This window comes from Etheostoma cragini, chromosome 21 (genome assembly GCF_013103735.1).
Source record: "Etheostoma cragini isolate CJK2018 chromosome 21, CSU_Ecrag_1.0, whole genome shotgun sequence".
NCBI lineage: Eukaryota > Metazoa > Chordata > Actinopteri > Perciformes > Percidae > Etheostoma > Etheostoma cragini.
Genome location: NC_048427.1, coordinates 13,550,753 through 13,578,157, shown reverse-complemented (window position 1 = coordinate 13,578,157; position 27,405 = coordinate 13,550,753). Strand labels below are relative to the sequence as shown.

Here is a 27,405-nt window from a genome sequence, read left to right as displayed (position 1 = left end):
TTAAAATGTCTGTTTCGTAAATGGGTTTTAATTCAAAACAGCGATAAAGAAGTAATAAAAAGTTCAAATTAAGAAACGTACGTGTAGAAAAAAAAATGTCTGTGTCATAATCATCCAAGTTTTGATATAAAATGGGGGCCATAAAAATTAAACTTGAACTCCAAAGGATAATTCTCTTCCCAGCAGGTAGTACATCTTTGCTGAGTCCAGCTTCCTCTCCTACAAACTGCTCGCTCGCTGATATTTATTAAGAAACAGCTTTGCATTTTGCTCTTGAGTTCTCATTCATCAATCGTGCGTGCTGAGAAGATTTCCCACCAGCATTAATAATTTGGGCAATAAGGCTAAATTGCAGCATGTCAATTAGAGGGGACAGCGTGTTCTCTTCTCCATTGCAACCAATAAGATGGGTATATTTTTTACACAAACATAGAGTCTAGGGATTTTTTTTTTTAATATTCTATTATATGTATATATATTTTTAAATGGACTGATTCAAACCATTTTAATTTAAATGCAGTAATTTCCTTTAAACTGAATCCTTTAACAGTCTAGTTTTTCTCAGTAGTTTGTATGCACCTCTATGTTTTTATGTGCAGGCAGGGAGAGTCCAGGCTGCCATACAGCACTTATATTACTCAGGTTGACGCACAAATGGCCCCACTGGGCACAGACTCCCATTGTGAACTGGGTGGATAACAACATGTCTGCACTTTGAGCACATTCTCAGGTTTTATAAGGACACACGGATACCCTTGGGGACATGGATGTGCCTAATTGGAAATTTGGTTATGCGAGCATTTAAAGAAGCCAGAGCCTCTCTGGAGGCCAATTTCATTGGCGGATATTAATCTCACTGGGCGGAGACAAAGTACCACATGTTTGTTGGGTTGATAAGTTTAATTGCAGACTGAAGCAAAGAAAGAGCTTTAATCCAAAAAAAGATTTTTTTTCTCTTCATTCATTCATGACATGATATTATTGAAACTTACGATAATTTTCTAAATTATTCGATAAATAGTTTTGTCTATAAAACATCAGACAACTGTAAAAAACAAAATGTCCATCGCAATATCCCAGAGCCCAAGGCGATGTCATGAAATATCCTGTTTTGTCCGACCAAACAAATATATTTAATTAACTACATTGTAAGACCAAGAAAAGCAATACATTCTCCCATATGCAAACATGACTTTAACGATTAACTGATTATTAAAACAGTAATTGTGCAGCTACACATTTATGACTTTAGGGGTTCAACTGACACATTTACACAGAATAAGTCAAGATGTAGAGTAGTGTCACTAGTTTGGTTCACCTACAGACTAATAAGATCTTGGAAAACCAATTTATTCCAATTTAGTATTACTAAATTGCATTACTGCACAGCGGCTAGCCAGCCAAAAGCCGATTTTGTTAGCTATGGCAACAATCTCAAAATTCTCATATTTGATACATTTACAGTTCCATCAAAAAGCACAAAGTGAATTATTCCATTTCCATGATGCATTATTCTTCCAATAAATACCACGTGTCTTGTTTACATTACACATCTTTTTTTCAACTCTTTCAAATATGAGCACACACTCAACAGACTCTGAACACATTGTCTTAGCGCAGGTTGTACTATGACTTCTACAACCATGTGTAGCTTCATGCACTGTAGCTCAGCTGCTCCAGCTGCAGGCAACAACGTAACACAAACAGCACAGCAACCCTTCTGGCTTCAGAGGGTGGAGGAAGGACAGAGATAAGAGCAAAGATACTGTAACCTTCCTAGTAACTAAGCATTATCCAGATCTACGGATGAGAGTTGTGTGCTTGGAGGGATGTGGTGATTGGATCATCTGCACATGCCCCCCAGAGCCTTTCTTTGTGCTCCAAATGGCCTGGCTACATGTAGATGCCATCAGATTGCCTCTGATTGGGGCTGAAGTCATTCCTCTTCTCTTCTTGTCTTTCATGTTGCTACATTAGTGACAGGAGAGTAATCAAAGCTGCCATTAATGCCTGGCCATTTCCTCTGCCCTTGTCATGCATCAGGCCCACAGGGCAGGACTAAGCTACCACTCCAGCAAAGTACATTGTTGGGGGGGGGGGCAAGACGGCTAAAACCACCCAGCTAATGGATTTTCCTCTTTTCCTGTGGCTTTGGTCTTGAAAGAAAGAAAGAAAAGATCCTGGTAAGAGTAGTGAATGGGACTATCTTTTACTCACAATGAACTCAGCCCATCTTAGACCATGGCTGTGTATTTATGTATTACATACATAAAGGTCTATACGGCTGCAGCATTGTAAAGTCTTCTCGACATTTTCTAACATAAATAGATAATAAATACAGTATAGGTCAACATATTTACAATTGACCTGGATTTAAATTCTGGGGATTTCTGTTCTTGAGTATTAAAAAAACTCAAGAACTGTCAGCCTAAAAAGTTAAAACTTACATGAATGCCTTTATTTGCGGTCTTGCTGAGAGTTAGAAAAACAATAGCCCTACCCTGTCTGTGCGTTAAATATGAAGCTATAGCCAGAGATGGTTATCTTAGCGTATCTTAGCATAAATAACAGAAAGAAGGAAACAGATGCTACAATGCTAAAAAAAGTCCCCCCTTCCAACACCTCTAATGCTTACAAGTTAACAGTTACACCACATAACTGCCCGTAAAAAAACAACTTACTGTAGTTACATATTGGTTTGTTAATTAGTTGGCTTTAGAGTTAGCTTTGGACAGAGCCATGCTAGCTGTTCCCCTCGTTTCCAGTCTTTAAGATAAGCTAACTGCGTCCTTGTTCTTTTTTTCTATTTAGTGTACATACATGAGAGTGGGGTCACTCTTCGAACAGTTAATGTAAAATGTTTGCTTTAACACCAACTGCATTCATATGAATAAGTTGTCCGTTTTGATGACAACTTCAACCTGATTGTGGGAAGTATAATATGTCAAATCCATGTCCATGTTTAAACTATACTGTATATAAAAGTCATTAGGATGGGATGAAAGGATTTCCCTGCCTCGCCTCATTCAGAATGGCTGACAAAGAGGACAGAGTGGAGCTGAATTAGACATGAGAAGATAAACCATTCATACATCCGTTAGCAACGTCCCATTAAATCCAGTTGAAGTGGCTCATTTTGCCAGGCAGCGCTTCATCCTGTCTCCCTCCCACGTTGTCTACATCTCTCTCACCCTCTCGTTCTCTCTCTCTCTGTACAGTATCTCTGAGTCACACCACAAACTACCAAGGTGCTTTTTTTATCATGTGGCTGCTGCGCACAATGTCATTTAACTGATCATCAACTTGTGAGTTTTGCTTTAATCAAAGCTGGCTTAAAATTACCCACCATCCACCACTGAATCAGGCATTAAACATATGTCATGTCATGGCATGAGTAATTAGCAGTATAAACCCCTCCCCAAATTCTTTCATGTCTGGATTGAAATTTATTGCTGAGACAATTAGTCTAATTATACAGTTTGCAGCCTGGCTGGGAAGGCGGTGGCATGCCACTGTAACAGGATCCAACTTGTGTGCTTCATGTTGTCGTAAAAGCAGAAACACAGATTGTGTAAAAAAAGTGACCTGATGGGATTTGGCAACATGCTCCGGTGGGCGACTAGCACGTCTGATTTATGACACACAAATCTCCGCGGATCACAGTTCACGCCTCATAGCTAAATTAATACACACATGACGAGAATAACAGAGGAGAGGAGTATTCTCTGTTGTTTCTGGAGAGAACCACCGAGGGGCAGCGAGGGCCTCAGAGCTACAGTATGAAGAGAAACCCCCAAAAAGTGGGTTAGCGGAGAGAAAGGGAGACGGTAGAATAAAGAAATAATACAAACTGGGTGGTGAAAAAAAAAACATGACTCAGCAACAAAAATCAAGGGATTTGGGATACACTTTAGTAAAAAGCAGCAAATGAAAGAGAGAGGGAGGATCGGCATCAAGGTCTGGCAAGCTGTGAGCGACTGCAGCCAGGGCCTGTGGTGTCCTGAAATCCAGGGGCTGTGTCGGGTAAATTGTTGGGTGGGATACACGGTGGCTGTTGATAAGCAGATAGAACACAGATCTGTGCCTATAAATAAACTATAAATACACATAGGGAAACCCTGGAGCTATAGGACTAGTATGGCAAGGGTACAGAGGCTCCAAACTAGAGAAAAAATATCCAGGGGAAAAACAGGAGAGGGAGGGAGAGAGGGGTGAATGGAGAAACCAAAGCACTGAGATGGAATGAGGAAGGTATCTAGGAGATTTAACCACAAAACATACAAGCAACAAACTTTATCAGATCCCAGGAGCACCATGATTCAGTTCATCTGTTTCATAAGAGTCAAATGAAGGGAAAGGCCATCTCGTATTCCTCAAACCTCAGAAGAACCAACCTCTTTTTTTATTGCAGTGCTATTATAACCTCACAAATAAGAGCGGAAGCCCAACGGATGCTGGAAAGTACAATACAAAACTGACCTTGTTAAGCATTTATAAGGACTGTCTGGGAGGCTTTATGAGCTGGGAAAAACAAATTTTGCAAGAGGAGGAACGATAAACGTCAGATTCAGATTTTCCAGGGAGGGCTGCGAGAGTAAGCAGAGGGAAGAAACTCAAAGGAGGGGAGGAGAGGGACAGAGTAAAGTGAGTGTGTTTCTCCCAGCTGAATCCCTCATATCATATCAGGAGAAATTGAGAGCCCAGAGATGTTGTCGAGGGGAGCAACGCTCTCCTCTCGCTTTCTATTCTCCTAAGACTGAAGATTGAGAGGTGTGGCTGGAGGAAGAAGGAGTGATGGTGAAAAGGAGTGACGGGGAGAGAAAAGGGACGGAGAAAAATAGGAAATAGCCTTGGGTCGGTTAGAAAAAGCAGTGAGGTGAAAGAGGAAATAAAACATGCCAAAAGCAAGTAAAAAAGGATGTGAAGCAAAGGAAGATGAAAGGGGCTGAATGAATGAGCCGATGGCAGAGCGGGATCATGCTGACAGCTTTAAGATATTAAAGGATAGCTTCTCGTTTTTTTCAAGTCTCTTTTTAAGACAGACTAGAACGGCAGTTTTCACGTCTCCGAAACAGAAAGTGGATCAGATCTACACAAAGAAACTGTCATGTGAAGAGGGAGATGCAAAAAAAAGAATGTAGCAACCAACCAGCCATGGAGACACAAAACTGACAAGCTTAGTTCCTTAGTTGCAGCTAGCAACAGCTACTTATGACGTACATACTATGACAGATGCGTGCACATTTAAATCAGGGAATAAAAGAAACATGGCCAATGTTAATTTGCATATTTAAAGTGTCTAAACCTTTTCACTTAACTGCAGCTCTTGCATTACTGCACTGCAGAATAAAGGAGTGAACAGGGGCTGAGAGCTCAAACAAACTGCTTTTAATGTTTCCTTACACGGACGGGGTGACAGACGTGAAAGCCTCTCTTCAGACCGACTATGAGTTTTACTCTTGTAGGAGAGGGAGTGTTTTGGCCACCGCATACTTTGCATGTTTAAGTGGTCTGCCTGCTTGAGTTGTGTGAACAGCAAATTAGGGGAGGACATGTGGAATTAAAGGTGAAAGCAGTGGCCTGTTCCATACGCTGGGCTATGATTTTCAGGGATCATTACTTTGAGTGATGAGACAGCCACGCCCCCTCTGAAACTGGCTCGTGCTTGGACAAGAACTCAGACTCCAAAGCTCATATTTGAATAAGCGCTGGACAAACACCATAGATGCCCCCCCTTCCCCCTCCCACTTCAGCACCGCACGGAGTTAACTGAACACACAGCACAGCATCACAGTTGGTAGGAAAGCTCTCGCAGCACACTAATCCGTGCGGTTTTGCCGAGCTGCTTTCTCCTCGCCGGGGCTAACAATGCAGAAGTCACTTTTCCTCCCTCTCTCTCTCTTTTTTTTGCAAACAACAACAAGTCATAATCCTTCGGCGAGCGCAGCCATATGGTCTTGTCTTCATTCTTTCTTTATCCACACCCCACTGACATTAATAATCTGCAGGACTGGGAAGATGGTATAGGGCCAAAACACTCCCAAAATTCCAATAATACCGCTGTAGTTTTTTGTACTTCTTTTAGCTGAAACCGACATTGTCTTTGAAATGCCAATTGTAGCCTACATTAAAGCTGCAAATCCGTTTTTTATATTTCAATTACAGTGGTTTAAATTACTGTATATATGTAAGGTAGATAATTATCAGCTGAAAATGCAGTTATAGCATCATTTAATGAAAAAAAGGTTTGTTTTTAGTGAAAATTGTATATGCAGACAAATACAGCTGGGGAACACAGTGGAGCATTTAGCAGCTAAAGCTCATATTTCCCCTCAGGAGTTGGTGGAAAGTAAAACAAAGCTAAATAAGGGTGGAAATATTGAACCTACATTAATCAGCTGGCCAGAAACATGACTCCAAAGCTAATGCTAACGTTGTTCTGTATCTACTGGGTGTTTAGATAGGCAAATGTTTGATAACAGCTTTAACATACCGACCAATAAAACCAATAAAATCAATTAAAACTGCTTTCAGTCTGCACCATAGGCTGTGAAAAAATAGCCTTATTTTTACAAAAAGAAGCATATTTTATGTTGTAACAGTAAATGACATAATGTTTGCTATTTGAGTCCATGTATAATCTGTTATTTGATGCTTTTAGTTTCAGCAGCGAGTACATTTGCATCTTGTGCCAATAAAGCACCTATAAACTGTAATGAAACAGCATTGTTAAAAACAAATAAAATTAAAGTGTGCCAATAAACAAACAGGCAACTCAGTCTAAGTATAGTGTTGTTCCAGTTCAGCAGCACATCAACAAATCACATGCTGTCATCCCTTTTAAATGATGCCCATCTCTATGAGTTGCTTAAGAAAAGACTGATTGGTACAGTCCGTGCAACCATTTCCATCCTGTTTCATGTGAGGCAGCAAGTCATGTTGGGACTTGGGCGTTTTAGATGGCTTTTTAATCTTGCCATCTGAGGTTGGTTGCATCACTTGTTTTGACTAACCAACCTCCTTCTTTTCCTCCGAAGAGGATGTCAGTGGTGAAGCTGGGGGTGGGGGGGTGGGGTAGGATATGCAGATATTGAATTGTAAAAGCAAAGCTTTCTACTTTAATCAAGCTCATACAGTATGCAGCCGTGTGGAACAGATGTTATTTAATCCGCATCTATAACATAGCCGGAGCATGGACAGCTGTGGTTCACACAACCTTTTTCTCACCGAAACCTTAGTCGCTGCTCTGCTGTTTGTTAATTACGTATCACAACATGCCCCGTGTTCCTAAATGCCCCCCTCAAAAGGCAATTCCTTTGGGATGGAAGGCAAGAGAAAGCCCAATTAGACCAAGTGTCCATCTGCTGAAAGGGAGAGGTGGAAGGGGGAATAAAAGAAATGAGATAAACGCAGTCAAAAAATGTGACGCCCCAAAGACCTTGCGGTGCTATAATTAAACCTGACAATCAGGAATGTTGGAGAGCGACGGGTGAACATGGTGTTTTACCTCCTGCTTCATTACAGTCTAATGATCCCCCCTAAGGTGTTTTCCCCGACGCTAACCACAGCTTATAAAAGGGATCAGTTTCAGCGTGAAGAGGCTGCAAGCTTTAATGGCTGGTGAAGGTAAAGACAGAAATTAGGGAGAGTAAAAATCACAGGAGAAGCTCTGCAGACCAGACTGAAGCTCCGACACATTATAAAACGCTGGATATTTCTGGAAAACCAGAGCTGCCCTGTGGCAGAATAACAGATATTGTGTGTATCTGAACCGCTGAGCATGGCGGCTTCTTCAGGCCATTGCAGCTCTCAGATCAAGAAAAGTGAAAGCACCGGTTCACTTTTTTTAAAAGTATGTTTGCCCAATACAGAACATCTCTCTTTAACCGCTAACTCCAAAGCACATTCTCCCTCCACAAGTCATGAGATTAACGATACTTTCAGCATAGACACATTCAGGGCAGTTTCATCAAACTCTGGGAGCACTTACAAGCTCATTTGACCGGAACATTCAGGCTAAAATAACCAAACCAAGACAGATGAAAATGCTTCTTCTAACATGAGTGTGGGGCTGTTTTCTTAGATGGAAAAATGTAAGAATAACAGGAAACAACCCCAAAAATGCTAAGGTTTGAAGGATATGCGAAGACAGATGTTGACATTTGATAGCCGGCAGCCGAGCAAAACAAGCTGCAGTCAGAACGGATGCTCACGCTCTGCTATTCCTTCACATGCTCTTAAGCACAGAAAGTACACAATTCTTGGCTAAAGTTGAAGGGACTCAAGTTAGATTTGTTTGATTCAACATGCTGCCAAAATCTCCAACCTCGTGAGATGACAGGTTTCTAAAACACTCTCCAGTGAACAAGCCAAGTTACTGTTATCATGCAGCCTAAACTAGCATAAACTAAATACATTTTTTAAATAAAGTTACTATGGATTGGCCCCCGGTTGGTGTAATTAGATCTTTAAAGATGTCATCATCGAAGTTTTACATGTTTTTTTTTAATGTGAGGTTTATTTTTAGCCTTGTGTCGTGAATATTCAGCTTGTAACCAGAGCAAGAAAAAAAGCTTCACTAAAGTATGTGATCCTAAATACAGGACACATGACACTGTCACACTCTCTCTTTGTTCATTGACTCTGTGAAGACAATAAAAGTCTCATTTCCAGTCATGAAACACTATCTGTGCCTCGGCTTTCAGCATCTGGTCCTCAATAAGATTGGCAGCGTGTAGGGCTGGGCCCGGGCCAGATGAGTCAACGTCTGTCGCGATTGTCACATTAGCTGTTGAGGTGTGCTGTGTCCGGACAGAGAGTAAAGCTTGGATTGAGTGACAGCTCCTTCAAAGAAAAGAGACAAGTTGACAGATGGTATCAAGGCCTTGCATTCCCACAGAAACAGCGAGACGGATCAGCTTCTCTGAGATGTTTACGGGCGAGTAATTAAGCTTCTTTTTTTTGAATTTTCTAAGAAACAATGATTGAGTTTATCGGGGATGAACCACCACTGGGGCGCGGCCAGGAACAACTTGCCTCTGAGACTGCGGAGAAATGGCAGCACAGCATTTCAAATCCACGCATGTGTGTGTGCGTCAAGTGTGCGCACACACACACACACAAACGTGAAGTAACGTGCGTGCCCACAGAGATGGCCGGGGAATTTAGCCAAGGCTTTGATATGCAGATTGGATGCCGGCTTGTCATTTCTGCTGGCTGCGACACTGTGTTATCGTTCGTTCAGCACGGCATTAGAGCTGATAACATTTACCTGAAGGGGGCAGTTGGCTGATAATATCGTCAAGACATTTCTGCTCCTGGAAGGCGAAGGGCTGCATGGAATGTGCCGTAACAGCATTCCTGCCAAGTGTTGCTCATACGCACATGAGCACAAAAACAAACATGTACACACAAATCAGCACACAAAGACAAAGAAATACGACCAATTTCTGTCTCCTACAACTACAGTATGAATACTAAGACAGTTTGGAACACATGCATGTCCAAAATCATTAGAAGTGGCAGTAAACAGTGACACACACACACTCACACAAACACACACACACACACACACACAACTCATGTGCAGTGACAGCAGTGCAGAGTGAGGAAGTGGTGAAAAGACTGGATGCTGATGTTGACTTTTTAGAGAAGAAATGGATGTTAGCACGTCAGGATTGTGCTGATCAGCTACACTAATTAAAACTGGCACTGTGTGTTAGAATACATGACTTACTAATATCTACATTCTACATAAATCCTGATGGTAGATTGCAGAACGCCAATAGTACATTAACAGATTACAACAGTTCCTCCCCCATCCCCAGTGGACCACAGATTATTTTCATAAGCTTCTGCTCATAGCATTTTTTTCCATAGTTCGCTGAGCAATAAGTCTGCACTGCTTGTTGTCCATTACCATACCAACTTCAGCCCCATATTAAGAGATTTTTTTATCAGAGCCATGCATGCCATTATTTAATCAATTTGCACTGAAACGCATACAATTTACCAAAAAAACAAGTCTCTACGTCTGTCTAAGTAAATGTACACAACACAGTTTTGAGCCTTGACCGTCTGATTGAAGCAATGATTTCTGGTAACCAGGCCACTGAATAACACAGTTTGCATCAATAACCTATGGACCGACCTTCCAAAATCTAGCATTTTCAAGGTCTCATATTGTCAAGTGAGACTTCCAAGTCTGTTTTTTATTATAAAGCAAATCAAGACGCTTTAAAAATACTGTGAAAGTCTCAAAATGTCAATCCCCAAAGAATGCACACAGTCCGTATTCAGAAGCGGTGCACACGGTGCAACAATACAATTGTAATGTCACAACTCTACTATACATAAGAAGAAAGTGCCGCTACACTGCCAAGACAGAGACAGCTTAGAACCGAGAAACCCCAACTCGGAGTAGTTTCCTGCATCAGTGCCACGCCTCTTTAGGAGACTAGCGGCAGGTCCGAGTGTATTGATTCCAATGGAGAGGGAACGGGAACACAGATTATGAGAGATTCTTTTGCCCCATATAGGACCCATTTCTCACAAGCCACATATCTCCCAAACATTATTATTTTTTTTTTTTAAAGATTATTTTTTGGGGCATTTTAGGCCTTTATTTGATAGGAAAGTTGAGGATATGAAAGGGGAGAGAGAGGGGGAGTGACATGCAGCAAAGGGCCACAGGCTGGATTCGAACCCGGGCCGGCTGCGTCGAGGAGTAAACCTCTATACATGGGCACCCGCTCCACCAACTGAGCAATCTGGGTGCCCATCTCCCAAACATTCTGATACTAAATTGGCATTTTTCATACGGACACATCAAGAGAAAATGTACTTTGTTTAAGACTTGTTGCTGTCTCAGGACCAATCTCTTGCAAGTTCTTGCAAAACTAAGAAGCCAACGTCAGCTTACGTTCGTGAACGCCCTGACAAAACTAATGTTCGTGATGCAAAATATGTCTTTTAGCACTGTTAATATCTAATGTTAGCAAAAGAACACATCAATAAATTATTTAAATATAACTTTCCATCCATCCACAGGACGTTAACTACATGTTCGAACGAGGCCGTACCCCTTTAGGGGACAAGTACAGTTTCATAACACTGGTGCCGCTTGAAATGCTCTATGATTGGTATAACGGATCTTTGGCCAAGAGCAAAGATGCGGAAGACCCGGAAAACTCTGTCCAATCACAGAAGACTGGGCTTTACTGGGAGTGGGTCTTAAAGAGACAGAGCGTTTCAGACAGAAGATGACTACAGGTATATTCAGACAAAAATAACATACATTTTTTGAACATTAAAGCATGTAAACATGTTCTAGCAAAAACCCAAAATGCGTATAAGTAAGAACCTCAAAATCAGCTTAATATAGGACCTTAAAGGGACTAAAAATAGGCATGATAATTTTTCCTTCCATTTCGAACACTGATAATCTAACAAAATAGCAGCTTTGTCTCACTCTTTGTCTCACAAGTTACAAGTTTAAACATTTTTCTGACATGGAAGTTATTTAAGTATCCTCCAGCAATGGAACGGAATTGTAATTTAAAGGTACTGTTGTTATTGTTGTATTCTTGTTAGTTATTGTAAGACCTTAAGAGATTGTTTGCTGTATTTGCTCTGTACATCTATTTACTTTGTGATGGTAAGATTTTGTGAAATAAGTGGCAGGACCAAATTAGCTATTTTCCGCCTGCTCCTTCTCAAACTAAGCCTTTTTATGTATATTTTTTGTCTTTTTCTGTAAATTTTTAATTGGTTGTGTTTTATTTATGGTTTTAAAATCTAGTTTTGTCTTGCTTGTTGATGCAAGATGAATGAATAAATGAAATGAATGATTCTCTGTTAACACACAGACTCTGCTATTTTCCCCAATTCATCAGGGATGAATTCAGGTATATTATCATTATGGCCTTATAGGTTAGGCCTGGTATTGCGTGTCACTGAAGCTAATTGGTATTAAATATCTAGCATTGGGATGGAGTTTACCATTTTTGCTTCAACACTTCGCCTCCATTTCAAGCTCCAACAAACGAACACACATACACACAGGGGAAAGCAGTGTGATCCTGGTGGCCTGCAGTGTGATACAGTCTTGGCAGGGAAGACAGTAAGGGGGTCAGATAACTGAGCCTCGGGGCTCCATTGGATCAGTGAGCACTTGAACACACAATTTTTTTTTCTCTGTTCCTCAAAAAGTTTTGCTTCTGCACAAATAATACCCTGGTGTAACAATTATGACATAGGGGGAAACAGTCAAATCATTAAGCAGAGAGCAGTGCAAAGCCCAAAGGGCTGCTAAATAACATCTCACAGTGGTTGTAATTTTTTATTAATTATTCAACTGTTTTCTCTAGCAACAGAACAGCAGAAATGAATGAATTGATTGAAGATATTTCCTTAGGTGGGCCAGTGTGTTTACAAGCAATTATAATAGTCTGTGATTATTCATGATCCCAGAGTGCTCTGTTTAAGATGTGGGGAATGTGCAGGACTTATTGCATTTACAGTTTAAGTGGGCCCATATTTTGGGCTTGGAAAAACACTATTAATTTGGTCATACAGGGATAACTGTGATTGTTTGAGTGTGTATAAAAAACTGCTTATATGACAAATAACCTTTATGTGAATTATGAGCATGTAATAAATGCAAATAAATTCAAAGTGGATTTCATGCATGTTCTGCTTATTGTATGCCACAAGCATGTACAGCATAATTACTATGTGCTTTATACTGTATATCCAATTATTCTTGTAAACATTTTTAAATGCTTTATGTCATGCGTCAATGCTGCTGCCGGAGTGTTTGTTGCACCACAGATACGTTGGCCAACAGTTTTGGGAGTTAACATGGTTCTTTCTACCCACTCAGCTCTGGCGTTGCAACTGCGCTGCTGTGAATTTCCTGTATTTCCAAACAGAGCTCCTCTCATCATCTGTGCTCTGAATGATTTGTCCTGAGGCAGTCCATCCCTTTATGTCTAAACTCAAAGTCAAAGCACAGAAACAGGAAGACCTTGTGAATATTATATCACGCAGCAAACATGCACACATGTTGACAAAAACACCAAAATGTAAACAAAAAGTGAGGGGCAAAAACAGAGGTTAGTTCAGAGAGGAGTGTACGGGAACATTCGCTGAATTGTCCTGTCTTTTATCAGTCTCTTGGTCTTTACCTTGTACGAGGACAAATCTGGGCAGCTTTAAGCAAGGATAATAAGGGTTTTTGTTGAGACAAGCCCTTCCCATTTTCAGACAAAGCTCCCTCAATCTCATTCTTTTCACCTCCTACGGCTAATGCAGCTTGATGATACAACATCATCTCCTCTACGCAGCAAATTTCCCACTTATATTTCACATTTAACACAGACATTTCCTCCAGGCTGTTGTTAGTGCTGCAGTCAATATGTTATTGACACAAACGAGGTGACATTATGTGGCTCCCGTCTCCCAGACATGTCAATCAAAAATTACTCATAGCCCAGATATAGATCGCTCAGTGGGGAGGAGCAGCGGAAAGAGCGGATATCTCTTCTAGGAATACTCAGATTGATTTGTGTGCGACTGAGCCAACAGTTGGCTGATTGACAAGCGATACAATTAAGTGGAAGTGAGAAGGAACGGAAGACCATCATTATATCAATCATTAGTCCTTACCGCCGCCTTCCTTTGTCGATCATCTTCTCTCATCACCTAATGGGCTTTGTGCGCTCCAAGAAGATTTCCACTGTAAATATTACAATCATGTTCCTCGGTTCACACCAGCGCAAGTCATGATGACAGAGAGACAAAAGGAAGGAGGGAAAGACCAAAAAAGCCTTTCACTGTCAGTTTTTCCATCCAGACACACAGGTTCAAAGTAAGGGTGGAAAAAAAAACGGATTCTTAGATGTATTGCGATTCTCTCTAGCACGGATCAATACTCGATTCTGATAAGTTAATAATAAAAAAAAAAAATTACTTGTTTATTTTTATTAAAAGTTACTGTCTCCAGACAAGTACAAATTAGAAAACAGAGTGACTGAAAGGGAATGGAATAATGGACAACAACTTAGAGCTAAGGTAAAAGTGCAGGAAGAAAACACACCAAAATGGTCAAAGTAAAAAAAATAAAAAAAATACACATGATCAAATAAGATAAACATAAAATAATAAGGCGATACACGTACAGGCTGTTCATCTACTTTATCACATTACATGTGACCACCTCATGTTTCATGTTCTAAGAAGCCAATACTCCACCTTTAAACATGACTGAGCCTCTGACATGGAAGATACACAAAAGTACTCAAACTTTTTCATTAAAACCTGTCTGTAACAAATTTGTACATGTCAAAATCTTCCCACCAGATTCCCACCCCTCAGTTCAAAGTGCTGTTAAGTACGACCCTACAGCTAGGAACCTAACACACTGTACCGCAAAGGTCTATTTCAGCATGCAGAGGTTCCTTGTGCTCCTTAAGGTATTACATACATACCTTTTCATTGCACTAAAGGGTACATGGGCGTGTCTGACAGCAAAAGGCACAATATATGTATTAGCATTATTTGAGCTTGAAGGTAAGCTTTTGAAGGTACAACATGTTTTGTTGCTGGAGGGTTCTTCCCAAAGGGACTGTACCTTTTTGAAGAGCAATGTTTTTTTCCTCATAGCACAACAGAGTGGGTTACCGGTCCAGTCTCAAGCTGTAGTTATTTTCTCATAGCTGCTGGCCAGAGTGATTGGTAATTGGTGGACCTTTTGGAAATTGAAAATCAAGGTAACAAATGTGAGTTATGATTGAGGGTGACTTACAGGTTTGTTTGTTTTTTTGCAGAGAGTTTCACCTGTTAGGCAACATAACCCTATGATTGGTGGAGGTGTCTGGGGCATACAAAGCCACTGTACAAGAATTTAAGAAAAGACCACACCTTTATGAATGCTCAAGGGGTGTCCCTCAAGGTTCTATGTGGGCCCTTTTTTATTTAGAATTTATATTTATGATCAACCATATCTATCTGTTCAGAAGTTAATATAAAAATGTATGCGGATGACACAGCAATTTATATACATGCTAAATCTAAATAGCAAATGTTTTTATATTGTTTTGCATTGTCAACTTTTTGGAAGTTTTACTTTTGGTCCTAAAAAAAAGTTATATTTTTACATTATTTATATTTGACTCAGCCAACCACTTTACTTTTAGAAACAGTATTCTATCATTTTCACCTTTAAAAACATAACAAGCTACAGCATACAGTAGCTGCACCATAAGAATGATCTATTAGGACACCTGGGACTATTTTCTTCTTGTTCTACAGCATACCAAAGCATCAAGGAGCATTTTTGCCATTTGAAGATAGATTTCAGGATAAGTCTTCCAGATGTCTATATGTTGTATATTTTTAGGGCTTATGTGTAAAATCAACATGTTTTAACCCACATATGTGTAGTAGATGCTCCCATGCTGAAAGCATAAAATGTCCGTTTACAGGAACAAAAGCAGGAATTATAAAAATGCCGCAAGTTTAGGGGTTATTTCAGTCCGGATCACAGCATGCAGAGGATGACGAAAGTGATAATTGAGCTTAGTCATAAAACTTAGCTTCATTCAGGTTTAAATGTTGTGAAAGAGAGTACAGCCATGATGTTTTCATCAGTCTACTCAAGCAACAGAGGGATGGGCATCAGTTGGGATTTTAGTGCCATCCCTTAAAGACTCTCTGATCTCACAAGACTTGTGGTCTTAAAAAACCCTGCAAAACAAGTCTTGAGTTAGATTAGAGTAGTTAAGACTGGGTTTATTGAATGTCTGGAAAAGTGGACTGCAGACAGTTGAGCTGATTCATCTATGTTACATCATAGCGGACAGGTACTCTAAGCCCTTTGGTGGTGTCTCAAGACAGTTAAGCTGATTCAATCTCTGTCATATGAATGGTTAAATCATGCAAAAATGTGTTTTACTTGACCCACACATACAGAGGGTTCCTCTGTATGCCATCACAAAACAGAGGTACTGATCAGTTTCTTTCTCTCTCTGAGGGAATATGAAACAAATACGAGAATCCTGGTAATGGATTTCTTCATCTGTGCCATTCATTAAAGTAAGGGCAAGAGAGAAAAACAAAAAGGCAGAGTTTCAGACACAGGGGATAATGATGGAGAATACTAAGAATGAGAAAGAGACCGAGAGGCTGATAAACAGCGAGAGCAGGTTTCCACAGATATGGATGGTTTGAGGGGTCAATCGTTACCCAGACACCGCATACATGCCTGCCTGCCTTTGCTGCCTGATTGACTGGCACACATTTGCATTAGAGTTGAGAGGAGCCGTGCAGAAGAGCACAGCCAGAGAAGTCTTTGATCTCTCAGCCCCTGTCTCTTTGATGCACCATGTGGAAACACACCAGCAGATTTGGGAACCAGGAGATGATGTTGGGTGTTAGGTGGATATATGCATGCGTGCGTGCGTGCGTGCGTGCATACGTGTGTGCCTGTGTGCACATGTGTGATCTTTGCGAGGGAATGACACCGCAAATCTTTCAAGACCTTTATTGCTGTCCAAATGAGCAAACACACACATGCCATGCCAGCATGGGTTGCCCTATTTTGTTAAAGTCAAGTGCAGTCAAGCAGGAGGGAATGAAAAAGTCCCCCTCCCATTTCACTCTCGCCATTTTTCAGGATTATCACACATCACGGCGGCTCTGACAACCACAACTGTCAACCATCAGATTTACGTCCAAGCCCACCATCCCATGATTTTCTCTAGAAATGTAATTTCACCTTTCCGTCTGGGTTCAAATTCGAGGCAGTGCACCAAGATAATCTGTGGATTTTGACTCTGTGCGTGTATTTACAACACTCTTTGCCCGCGTCTCCTCGTCTCTGCATCTCTACTATTCTCTCTAGCTCTGGCCCGCTCACCTCTCCTCCCTCCTCTCTTGCACTCCACACTTCCCCTCTCCGCATCCCTTTCCTCCTCTCACCTCATTCTCATCTCTCCTCTTCCCAACCTGTCAGATTTCTAGCCTGAATTAGTGTATTACGATTGAAGCAGTAATTACAACAGTCTCTGAATAGCTTTTCCTCCCACCTCACTACCTATCATCCACAGGCTTAACCCCACTCTCCATGCTGACATGCAGGGGCCAGACAACAGTCTTGTGTAGAAAAGCATTAACCCACAATTAAATTACAATCACCATAACAAAGGACGGGTGACATTTAAATCCACCAATCGAGGAGGGATAAGGAGCAAAGACCGCTTCTCTTGGGATGCATTATTGTCTAATTATGACAGTTTAGATAAAGGAAATAAGAATTAATCCAATATTACACACTACCAGTGTGGCATTTCTTTTATTACTGGATCTGCTCTACAAAGTTAAACCAGGGTGCATTACAGGGTGTGTCGACGTAAGCACAGATGTGAGACATTGATAATAAGCTACAGTTCATCAGTCGGATCCTCTCATATCCCAACTGGAATAGGATTCAGAAGGAGATGAGACAAAAGACAGAGGTGTTGGATTACAAAGCTTACAGCAATTACGCCTGGCACCGTTACAGAGAACCAGCTACAGAGAAATATTGACAAAAGATGTAGCTCCTGGGTTAGGAAGAATGATGCCTGTAGCCACGTCTGTGCAGTGGGAACCAAGCCAAAAATACACACCTTAAATAATACCTAATCCTCTTTCAAGAACCAATATGGGTCTTGGGACAAAGTTAACAAGACAACCAGAGTCTACAGTCACGCTAGCAGCTGTTTGAGGCTGTACAGTATGTTTGGGCACAGTTGTTCTTTGAGCTAAATGCTAACATGTTCCCATGAAAGTGCTAAAACGCTGATGTTAAGCAGGTGTAATCTTTACCACATTAGCTATCCCACAGTGATTTAGTTTGTTAGAGTGCACACCAACATTATTACAACTAGAGTGATAATCAGGCCCAAAATAACCCAGACCCAAACCCTACGTGAACCTGTGTCTCTAAGCTCAAACTGAGCCTGAACCACTGCAGCAGGTTTGGGCCTGAGCCCGATTAAAACCCCCAAATTTCCACTGTTTTTTTCTCCATGCAAATGGAAAGAGTTGAATAGATAACCAGAAGACAGCGATCAAACACAGCTGTGCACACCCATACATTATTCATGACATTACCAGGCTTTGAGGTCTTAATTTTAAACAATTTAAGCACACACAAAAAACAGCTGGAAATTTGAGCAAACCAGACCGGATTCAAGTCTGGGATAATTTTGAGACATTATAGCCTGGTCCAATCAGGTACGAGCAGAGAATCCAAACTCATCCTGAAGGCGACATAAATGTGTGTACCAAGTTTTAGCCTTAAGATGTTGAGACATTTAACTCAAAAACCACAACCTCATGGTGGCCCTATGCAAAGGCAGAAGATCACCAGAGTTACTAAGACTCATCCATGGGCCACCATAGATATTTGTTCCAGACGTCAATCCATCTAATAGTGTATGAGATGTTTCAGTCTGGACCAAACTGGTGGACCGACCAACCAACCAACCAAACAACCAACATGCCCAGAGCCACACCGCTGGCAGAAACTGCAGCTATAAACAATTAAAAAGTCATGGTTTACAAAATTGGTTTCAACCTCATTGGGTTATTAACACTTCAAGCTGAAGTAAGCAAGGCAAAATCACATTTTGACAACAAGACAGTGACATTCAGCCAACAAGATGGATTGACATTATCACAACACAGATAATTGATCAAATGAATCAGTCATTAAACAACACAGCCAGCATTGCCTGAGGTGTGAGGCCCTTAAATATGGCCATTTAAGGATGTGTTGTGCCACCTGAAAGCCCTGTGAGGTGAAATGCCTACTCAACATTTGGCTCTGACACAGCAGACTGATGTCGGCCTTCAGTCGAATATCAAGGTTGTGCTGAAATGAAAGTAATTTGATATAGCCAGAGAGGAGAATGAGGAAATTAGATTGATGTTGTGAGGAGAATGAGTGGGTAGTAGGCTGAAAAAAGGAAGTCAGTGGAGGTAAAGAGCTGCATATTGGTGTTTTATGCTGAAATGGCACTCAAGCTTTAACACAATACTTTTCTTAAAGGTGGGTTTCCTAAAGTCAGTTTAACCAGAGGAACTGTAGAGATAGTGGGAACTGTTTTTTTTAACATATACAAGACTTACTTCATGGGTTTAAAGAGAGCCTGGCCGTAGTTCTGGAAGGTCATGATGAGTTTGAGCTGAGTGCCCCCAGACTTCATTGCTGTCGAAAGCAAAACAGACAACACTTCCGTTAAAAAATACATTAACCGAAGGCCAAATTACAGACATTCTGCATATTACCCGACCAGAAGTGTGTTGACCAGTGAGTCATATGAGTAGAACCAAATGCATAAAGCTCAGAGATAAGAGCCCAGACATAAGTCCACATACACATGAGGAAATGAGCCTGTTTTTCTGTTCATATTAACCATTATGAAATACTGACTGACATTGATTTGATTTCACATTGTATGTCATGTTGGTGAAGCACTGTTGTGTACTGTGTGTGTGTGTGTGTGTGTGTGTGTGTGTGTGTGTGTGTGTGAGAGAGAGAGAGAGAGAGAGACTGAAAAGGCAGAGCGCTGATGTCACAGTGTTTGTTTGATGGGAAGGGAGAGTGAGGAGGTGAAGGACAGCCAGTGCTCGCCCGACGCTCTCTGTTCCTCCCCTGTTTACTCTTTCTTTGTATTCTCTGGAGGGTCCATCTCTCCCTGTCTCATTGTGTTTGTATCCATCCTTGTATCCTTCATGTTTTTCCCCCTTTTTGTACATGATAATGCAGTCTAAAGGCACTCGTGGGACCGGGCCAGGGACTGTGGCGAGGACTATTCAGGGCCGAAAAACAGCAAAACTCGCAAAAAAAACAAAAAACAAAAAACAGAGCAGAGCAGCCACCGTGCCTGTTCTTTCATCAGCTGATCGATAGAAAGCAGTGTTTCAGTGGCCTTTTGCCAAAGAACAACCTTCTCAATCAATGCTCTCATTTATTTTTACATATGGGAATCATGAGGACAAGAAAACTGTTTACAGAGAAAGAATTTACAAGTGAAAAGATCAATGTCCGCCTGGTCTCACTTGCTCCTGTGTCAAAAGAGTTTTCCTGAAGGATAATCCAACTGTAATTGATAGGAACTGTATACAGGGACCACGAAAAAACTAAAGTTACAGACCCCACGTATCATCTGTAATAACATTTATCATATCTGCTGGTTTTGCACATCATGCCCTTATTGATGAACGTTGCTCAAAAGAGGTTAGAGCGTATAATGCATCCGAGCTGTCCTATCCTTGAGTTTAGATAATAACCTACTGCTATTGGCTTCTATTGGTATTCTGCCCCTGGCCTGTGTTAAGGATCTGTAATTACTGAGCCACCATGTATTTAGTTGGCTAGAGATACTGGGAACTGCTTCCTCTATCCACCCATAGCCCGAGAGACAGCAAGCAAGAGGGAGAAAACCAAGGAACACGTTGAGCAGACAGACAAAAAAGCAAGAAATACATTCTTTCTTTAGTAACCAGGCAGGGATACTAGTTTTATAAACAGTTAATCCTTCTCCCAGATAAATATTTAATCTTTTGTTAAAGGCCAGTTACAGTTTTGGGATTGGCAGATGAACCTGAAATCTGCAATCACTTATCACAGCGAGCGCAAGATGGGCGACTTTGAGTCGACAAGCACTCTTGGAATGCGGGAGCTGGACTGAGCCAAAAGAGGAAGAATCTTTTGAAAAAGAAAAAGAAAAAAAATAGATTCCATAAAACTGGCGAAGCGTGGATTATTGCCTCTGTCAGGTATCTACTTGCACTTGCGGCGTTCTTCAAAAAAAGCTGGATTCCCCAAACACTTGCTAATCAAATTAAAAAGCCACAGCGTTAGTTTTGACTCACACCGGGATGTGTAGCTCGTGAATTTGCATTGAGACCAGGTGTTCTGGGGCAGAATGGTGGCCTGATGGTTGGCACTGTGGACTCACAGCAAGAAGGTACCTGGTTTGAACCCTAGACGTCCCGACCTTTCTGTGTGGAGTTTGCATGTTCTCTCCACTAAAAATACATTCCCCTTCCTCTCGACGAGGATGATATGTGGTGAGTGCCTGGTGTTGTAAGGTTGCCATGCATCACCCAGGTGGGTGCTATACCGGCACCCCCTGAAGTGCTTTGAGTGTCTATGATAAAGGGCTATGTAATGAGTTATTATTATTATTGCTGTGGGGATAAATGGGAGGAGATTGTGGGGTTTTCTTATTACTCCTTCAGCCTCGTAAATAAGAGAGGAGCGAACAGGCTGAGCAGATTCGGGGCTGTAGTATGATAACCTGCAGCTGACATCCATCTTCATGCATACTTGTGTGTGTGTTTGAGTGTGGGTTCATGTTGTCAGTACCTGTGGCATCGATAGGCATAGTTGTCTGTTAATTTGCAGCATCTCCTCTCAGTTATAACCAGTAGGGCGAGTTACATTAGAGGCACACATTACTGTTCCACTGACACTCAGGGGTTGCCAGATGGAGCTGTTTTCCACCCAATTGGGCTGGTAGAATTAGTTTTCGGCGGCTGGTGATAATTTGGGCTACGTTTTGTGCCATTTGGGCTCTTTCCCCCGATTGAAACCGGTCGGCCGTTTCTCCTCTCTGTGTGTTGTGATAGGGCCTGAAATGTCATTTCAGTTACAACTAGGCGGAGTCTTTTCCTATGCAAACTGTTATTCCGTTACAAAGTCACAACTGTGTGATAGAAGATCCTGTAAGAGCGTATGTCTGTTCATAAAAGTTGTAATATCACGTCATCTTCTTGGTGGAGTTGATTTATAAATTACTGTAACCATGCTTTTGGCTTTGCCTAATTGAACAAAAGAAACTCATCATTTGTTACTTTTCTCTTTTCTCTAATCACTTGTCTTCAGCTGCAGAATAAAAAACATACCAGAGAGGATCTGAGGGGACAACTTCCTGTTTCACAGGACGAACCAATGTTACAAAGCTATTAAGATAAAATGTTCACTGCTGTCTAGCTGGACAAAGAGCTGTGTGTGCGTTTGTGTCACACATCCCTGCTCTTGAGTGGGCTACTTGGTGTCCGTCAAATCTGGCAACACTGCTGCTGACACCATTTCTGATATTTGTAAATTGAACTTTGACCTGTGTGGCAAACAGAGACACTCAGCAACTAGATAATAAAAATAGCACAGGTTTAATCCATTATATGTGTCCATCAGTAGACAAGTGGCCTGTCAAAGTGGCCCTGAGCTTGAGATGTGGGTCATAGGGCAACCAGCCCTCAACATGAGCACACATTTGTTACACCATCCTTATACCTCAACAACACACACCAAAAATGCATGTCATGATGACTAGTGTCAGCTTAAAAAAGAACCGGTTCCCTGCTTTATAGACTTGGGCTTCAGAGTGAAGTGTAATGTTTACCCTCTGCCTGTGTAATGAAGCCCTCCTGCTGGCTGTTAACCAACCAGTCAGCCCCTGCCCTGTGGTTCTTATGACTCACCGACGCTGGTGATCCTCTGGGTGACCAGGTCCTTCAGCAGGGCGTCGATGACCGGGTTGTGTCTGGAGTACAGCTCGTATCGATTTATTCCAATGTGGAAGCGGAGCCAGTTGGGGTAGGAGTCGGCCGTCACCTCCCCTGTTGGGCTGAACTCATCCATGTTGCCTTCAGTGTTCCTGGGTGAGGAAAGGAAATGGTAAAGGAGGAAGTCAGATTTTTTTGTAAACAGTGACAGGTGTTGTGCAACAGCCCATGAGCACATGCAGCATTACCATAATGTGATTGCACTGTAAGCCCTCAGATGTGACGTTCTGGTCTCATTATGAAATGTTTATTTAAAGCTTTTGTTGCATTAGAGTTGACTGTGAAATTTCACAGTCAACCCTGAAAGCATTTATGCTTTCAAATGTGACTTAATGAGCCAAACGCTTTACCATGCCTGATCCTCTGCAGCTTTGGGGTCAAATCGGATGTCCGTGTTGACGTTGAACAGCGTGTCCTCGTCTGTCAGGGGTGGCGGGGATCTTTTATATAAGGGGTGGTCATACAGAGCCGACAACCTTGAACCCTTAACCGGCATGTTTTTGGCCACTGTGACGCCCTGGATGAACTGTCTCTTCCTGTCACCGCGTTGTCCCAGATGTTCCAGCCTTCTGAGAGCCTGCGTTTTGTCGCCTGGAACCGGGATCCTTTCCAGGGAGTGGGAGGAAACATTAGAGCTGGGCTCGTTGCTGAAGTCTTGGAGGATCCGCAGTGTGTGCTTGTTAGGCCAGCCCTGCTTCCCCCAGCTCTGAGGCTCCTCGCTCGGCGTGTGGGAGCACGAGCAGCCGCTGTTGCCATGCCTCTCCAGCTTTGGTAACAAGTCTATCATTATGTGCATTGAGCATGCGATCAGGAACACCATGAGGATCAAAACCCGGAATTTGCGCAAAAGGATCATCTTCATGGTCTCCCGTTTGAGCAGATGTGAGTATTTACTGCAAATGATGAGCACGCAGATGAACAAGCTGACTACATCGCTTATGATGTTTATTAGACTGGACGCCAATCTAATGAAATACACATTAAACACGTAGGAGCCATCTTCACTTGCCGTCTTGAGTAAAGGATTCAGTGTTCAGCCTTTGTATTTTCAACATCAAAGTCCGAGCTGCTTTGTGCGCGCGGGGGTCCAGGAGAGATTTTTCAGAAGCGCAAAATCATCCGCAAGCGTCCAGGTAAAACACGTTGAGTCGGTTCAGACCAACGGTCGCTTCGCGCAAGCCACATCTTCTTCCCACTGCCACCACCAAATATTTCAGAAGAGTAGCGAACAAGTGAGTAGGATCCAAAAGCAGCTGTGATAAGCGGGGGGAAATGGTCCGTCAAACGTGCGTGTCCGAGAGGTTGGGCGCGCATCGGTCTCCCCGTCCAACCTCGACCCTGTGCGGGGAAGAGTAGCCGTGGATCAGCTGGGACTTCGGCCCGGGGAGGGGAAAAAAAAAGTAATGTACGGGAAGTGCAACCTATTCACATTTGAAGTGCTTTATGGGAAAGTCCCCGAAAACTAACATGTACTCTTATCCACCTCGGCGATCCAGGATGCGTAATTTTTGTCACATCGAGTCCCCGACTAATCACCGAGGCGAGCCTCCGCAATAAACTGCACAGGTAACAGGAGACAGAGATCCTCCCGCAGGACCAGCCAACCTCGAGGAGGAAATGCACCTCCTGTAGCATGTGTGAATCTGGGTGGGTGTGTTAAATATGATGATGAAGCCAAGACTAGATCCAGCCTTTGCGCAGCGTCACTGTGCGCAGATTGGCAGAGAAAGAGAGAGAGAGAGGGAGAGAGAGAGAGAGAGAGAGAGAGAGAGAGAGAGAGAGAGAAAGAGACAGAGAGAGAGAGAGGCTACAACCACGTGAAGCATATAACTGCTTGTCTGTGTTCTTCTTGGAATAAATTCTCCCTGCACATCCAGGCTGCGCAAGAAGAGGGCGTCTTTTCACTGGCCAATATTCAGCCTGGCTTTGTTAAACGCAGCAGCAAAGCAGTTTTTTTTCTTCTGAAACATATCTCCTGGAATCCCTCTGAAAGGTCTCCTCCGAGACGGCAGTCAATCCATCGATGATACATTAGACAGGCCTATTAGACCGCTCATCACTCTGAGGATCCAGTTCCATCCTGCGCTGCTGCCACTCAGCACCGATCACATCTCAAATATGTTTAAAGGCTGCATGGAATGAAAACCACAAAGCCCCTTTCAGCGGTGGTGGAACGTAACTTAGTACATTTACTCTAGTAACGTACCTAAGTGGGATACAAACTCAATGTACTTTATTTTAGTGTTTTCTTTTCATGCCAGTTTCTACTATTACTCCACTAGATTAATCTGACATATTTAGTTACAAGTAATTTATAAAAATTAAGATGTTTGCACACAACACACATGTAGTTGAAAATGTACAATGTTTTATTATAAATTATACTGGCCAACAATGAAAAGGCCTACAGCTGAAGCGATTCACCGATTAAACACTTAGTCGATTGACAGAAGTGTTTTGATCATTTCCAGTTTTTAAAGTGTAAGGATTTTTCTGCATTGAGTATTTTACTTTTCTAAGTAATTTTTTTTCTGATGATACTTACATTATTTTACGTCACATTTTCAATGCAGGACTTTTACTTGCAAAGGCAACATGACATCATGACTTCGCTTAAACGTACACGCTGACTTTCTTAAGCCAAGTGGCGCGTTATCTGTACGCATTTAAAGCTATCTGCGTGTATGTCTACGGTGTATACAGCGGACGTAAACATACACGGCACTTGCCGGGTCACGTCGCAAGAAGAAAGCGACGGTTAACTTTACGAAACGTGACACGTGGGTTGGCTTTAGAGTAAAACGTTTAGGAAACATGACACGATGCAATTTTTTTTGACACTTGTGACAGAATCCCTGATCTCCTGGGTGAAAGTCCTGTGTTGTAGCCATCCACCACCCCGACCAGTCTCCCTATGTGGATTTTCGCCCTTTCATACTACTCGCTAAGGCGTTAATACACACGCTATCGGAAGGTAATGTAAGTCAGTGGAGGCCAAATGGCGTTGATAAACAGGCTAAAAAGCCAGTACGCGTGTTGGTAACACGCCAATAATGGTATACAAACTGGCGTGTCATACCTACACCATTTCATGAGATCAAAGACTATTTTTACAGTGAGGTATTAGTACTTTTACTTAAATAGCCTAAAGGATGGAAATACTTCTTCCACCAGCGCTGTGCTTCCTAAAAGAAAGAAAGAAACTGACTCCACGCTCTTCTGCTGGCCCGACCCCTAACCTATATGCCACATGAAGCACTTACAGTACTCCAACCTGCAATGAAAGCACTCTCCAATATCCAGTCAGTACACTAATGTTTCTTTTTTATGGCTAATTGGCACAGCATCATGGCTACATCCATGCTTCCTGGTGGCTGTAAATAGGCAGGAGAGACAGGGTAATAAACTGCTTGCATTTCATAGTATGGCATATACGCTTGAGTAAGTGATCATGCTGTCTGTGATTACCTCTCTAGATTAGTTCATAATTAAAAAGAGGAGCACAGAGAGCGAGAGAGAGAGAGAGAGGGGGGGGGGGGATATGACAGAGGTGGCTGTTGTACTAACACAGAACAGATTTCTAACAGAGAAGAGTAAAGATGGATTAAGATAGGCTCTGTGGGGGGATTTACCCAGTGGAACAAAACATTAGTTGTGAATGTTAATGGTGCTGATATAGAGGAAAAATAAAAACAGCAGCACAGACGTCTTTGCTAATCTGAAGCTCTAAGTGATTTTAGGTGTGTGTGTGTGCGTGTGCGTGTGTGTGTGTGTGTGTGTGTGTTGGGACAGTAAGCGCAAGGTGATTCAGGAAAAAGCATCAGGTGTCAAGCGACTAACAATGGATTCAGCTCCACTGAATTGACTATGGTGTTGGACATAGAGAAAACCTTTTTAGAGAAAGAAGGAATTATTCCCCTTAAATTACTGTTTAATGGAGGGTTTACATAAATAAGATACACTGACCACTGACATTTCAAGGCCCCTTAACAGGGATTATTTCCCAACAAAGCAAAAGGTCCATCAGATTGCCTCCCCTGGTGTTTGATGTCAGTGATAGTGCGAGCGTGGAAGACAAAGTGATGCTTGTTGCCTGTCCGGATCTAATGCCAGCCGCTGTAGCCTGTGGCCTGCTAGCCTGAGGTGAAACAAGCACAGATGAATGTGTATTGATGTCAGTCAGACATGGATCACAGCAGCTGATGGGTCAATGGTTACTCACAAGGCCTGTCTTGTACAATCGTATAGCCCAGCTTTTCAGTATCAACGAGATAATCCTGCTGTCGCGCCATTGTGCTGAGACGTCAACACTTTTTTTTTTTTACTCATTTTATATGCTGTCAAATAACATTAGCACTTAAGATCTGGTAATGGAAGTGGACTGTTGTGAGATGACAATTTGCAAACTCCAAATGAGTAATCTCAGTCTATTACTGGACAGAAATGCGAGCTATTATGACAAAGCGTAATACAAGAAAGAAAAAAAAAAATCCGCAGACAAAGGAACCCAACTCTAGAATTACAAGTGTTCCACCCTTTGTTCCCCCGCAACATTTATATGACCGAGCCTTTTTAAAGGTTGGGGTCGCAATATGTGAATACAACAGGTTGATTGAGAAACACCATCCTTTGATATCCCATTTGACAACAGCAGGCTATTGAAAGCACCTAGACGTTGCACAGACAAGATCTGGAAGAGGAGGAGGAGGAAGAGGGCAGGGCATTCTAACAGCACGGGTTGTAAATACACAAGATTTATGTCCTCTACACTTCACAGTGTCT

General features: G+C 42.0%; 1 protein-coding gene across 1 annotated transcript in view; it reads right to left on the bottom strand.

Annotated features, from left to right (window-relative positions):
* fam20cb (FAM20C golgi associated secretory pathway kinase b) overlaps positions 1-24,289 on the bottom strand; it is a 48,956-nt gene extending 24,667 nt beyond the window's left edge. The window contains exons 1-3 of the mRNA XM_034860581.1: positions 22,974-24,289; positions 22,540-22,715; positions 19,177-19,255 (exon numbers count right to left, since the gene is read on the bottom strand). Of these exons, the coding sequence (XP_034716472.1) occupies positions 19,177-19,255; positions 22,540-22,715; positions 22,974-23,485 (767 nt within the window). The 5' untranslated portion in view covers positions 23,486-24,289. The remainder of the gene's footprint in view (positions 1-19,176; positions 19,256-22,539; positions 22,716-22,973) is intronic.
* Between the last annotated feature and the right edge of the window lie 3,116 nt (positions 24,290-27,405).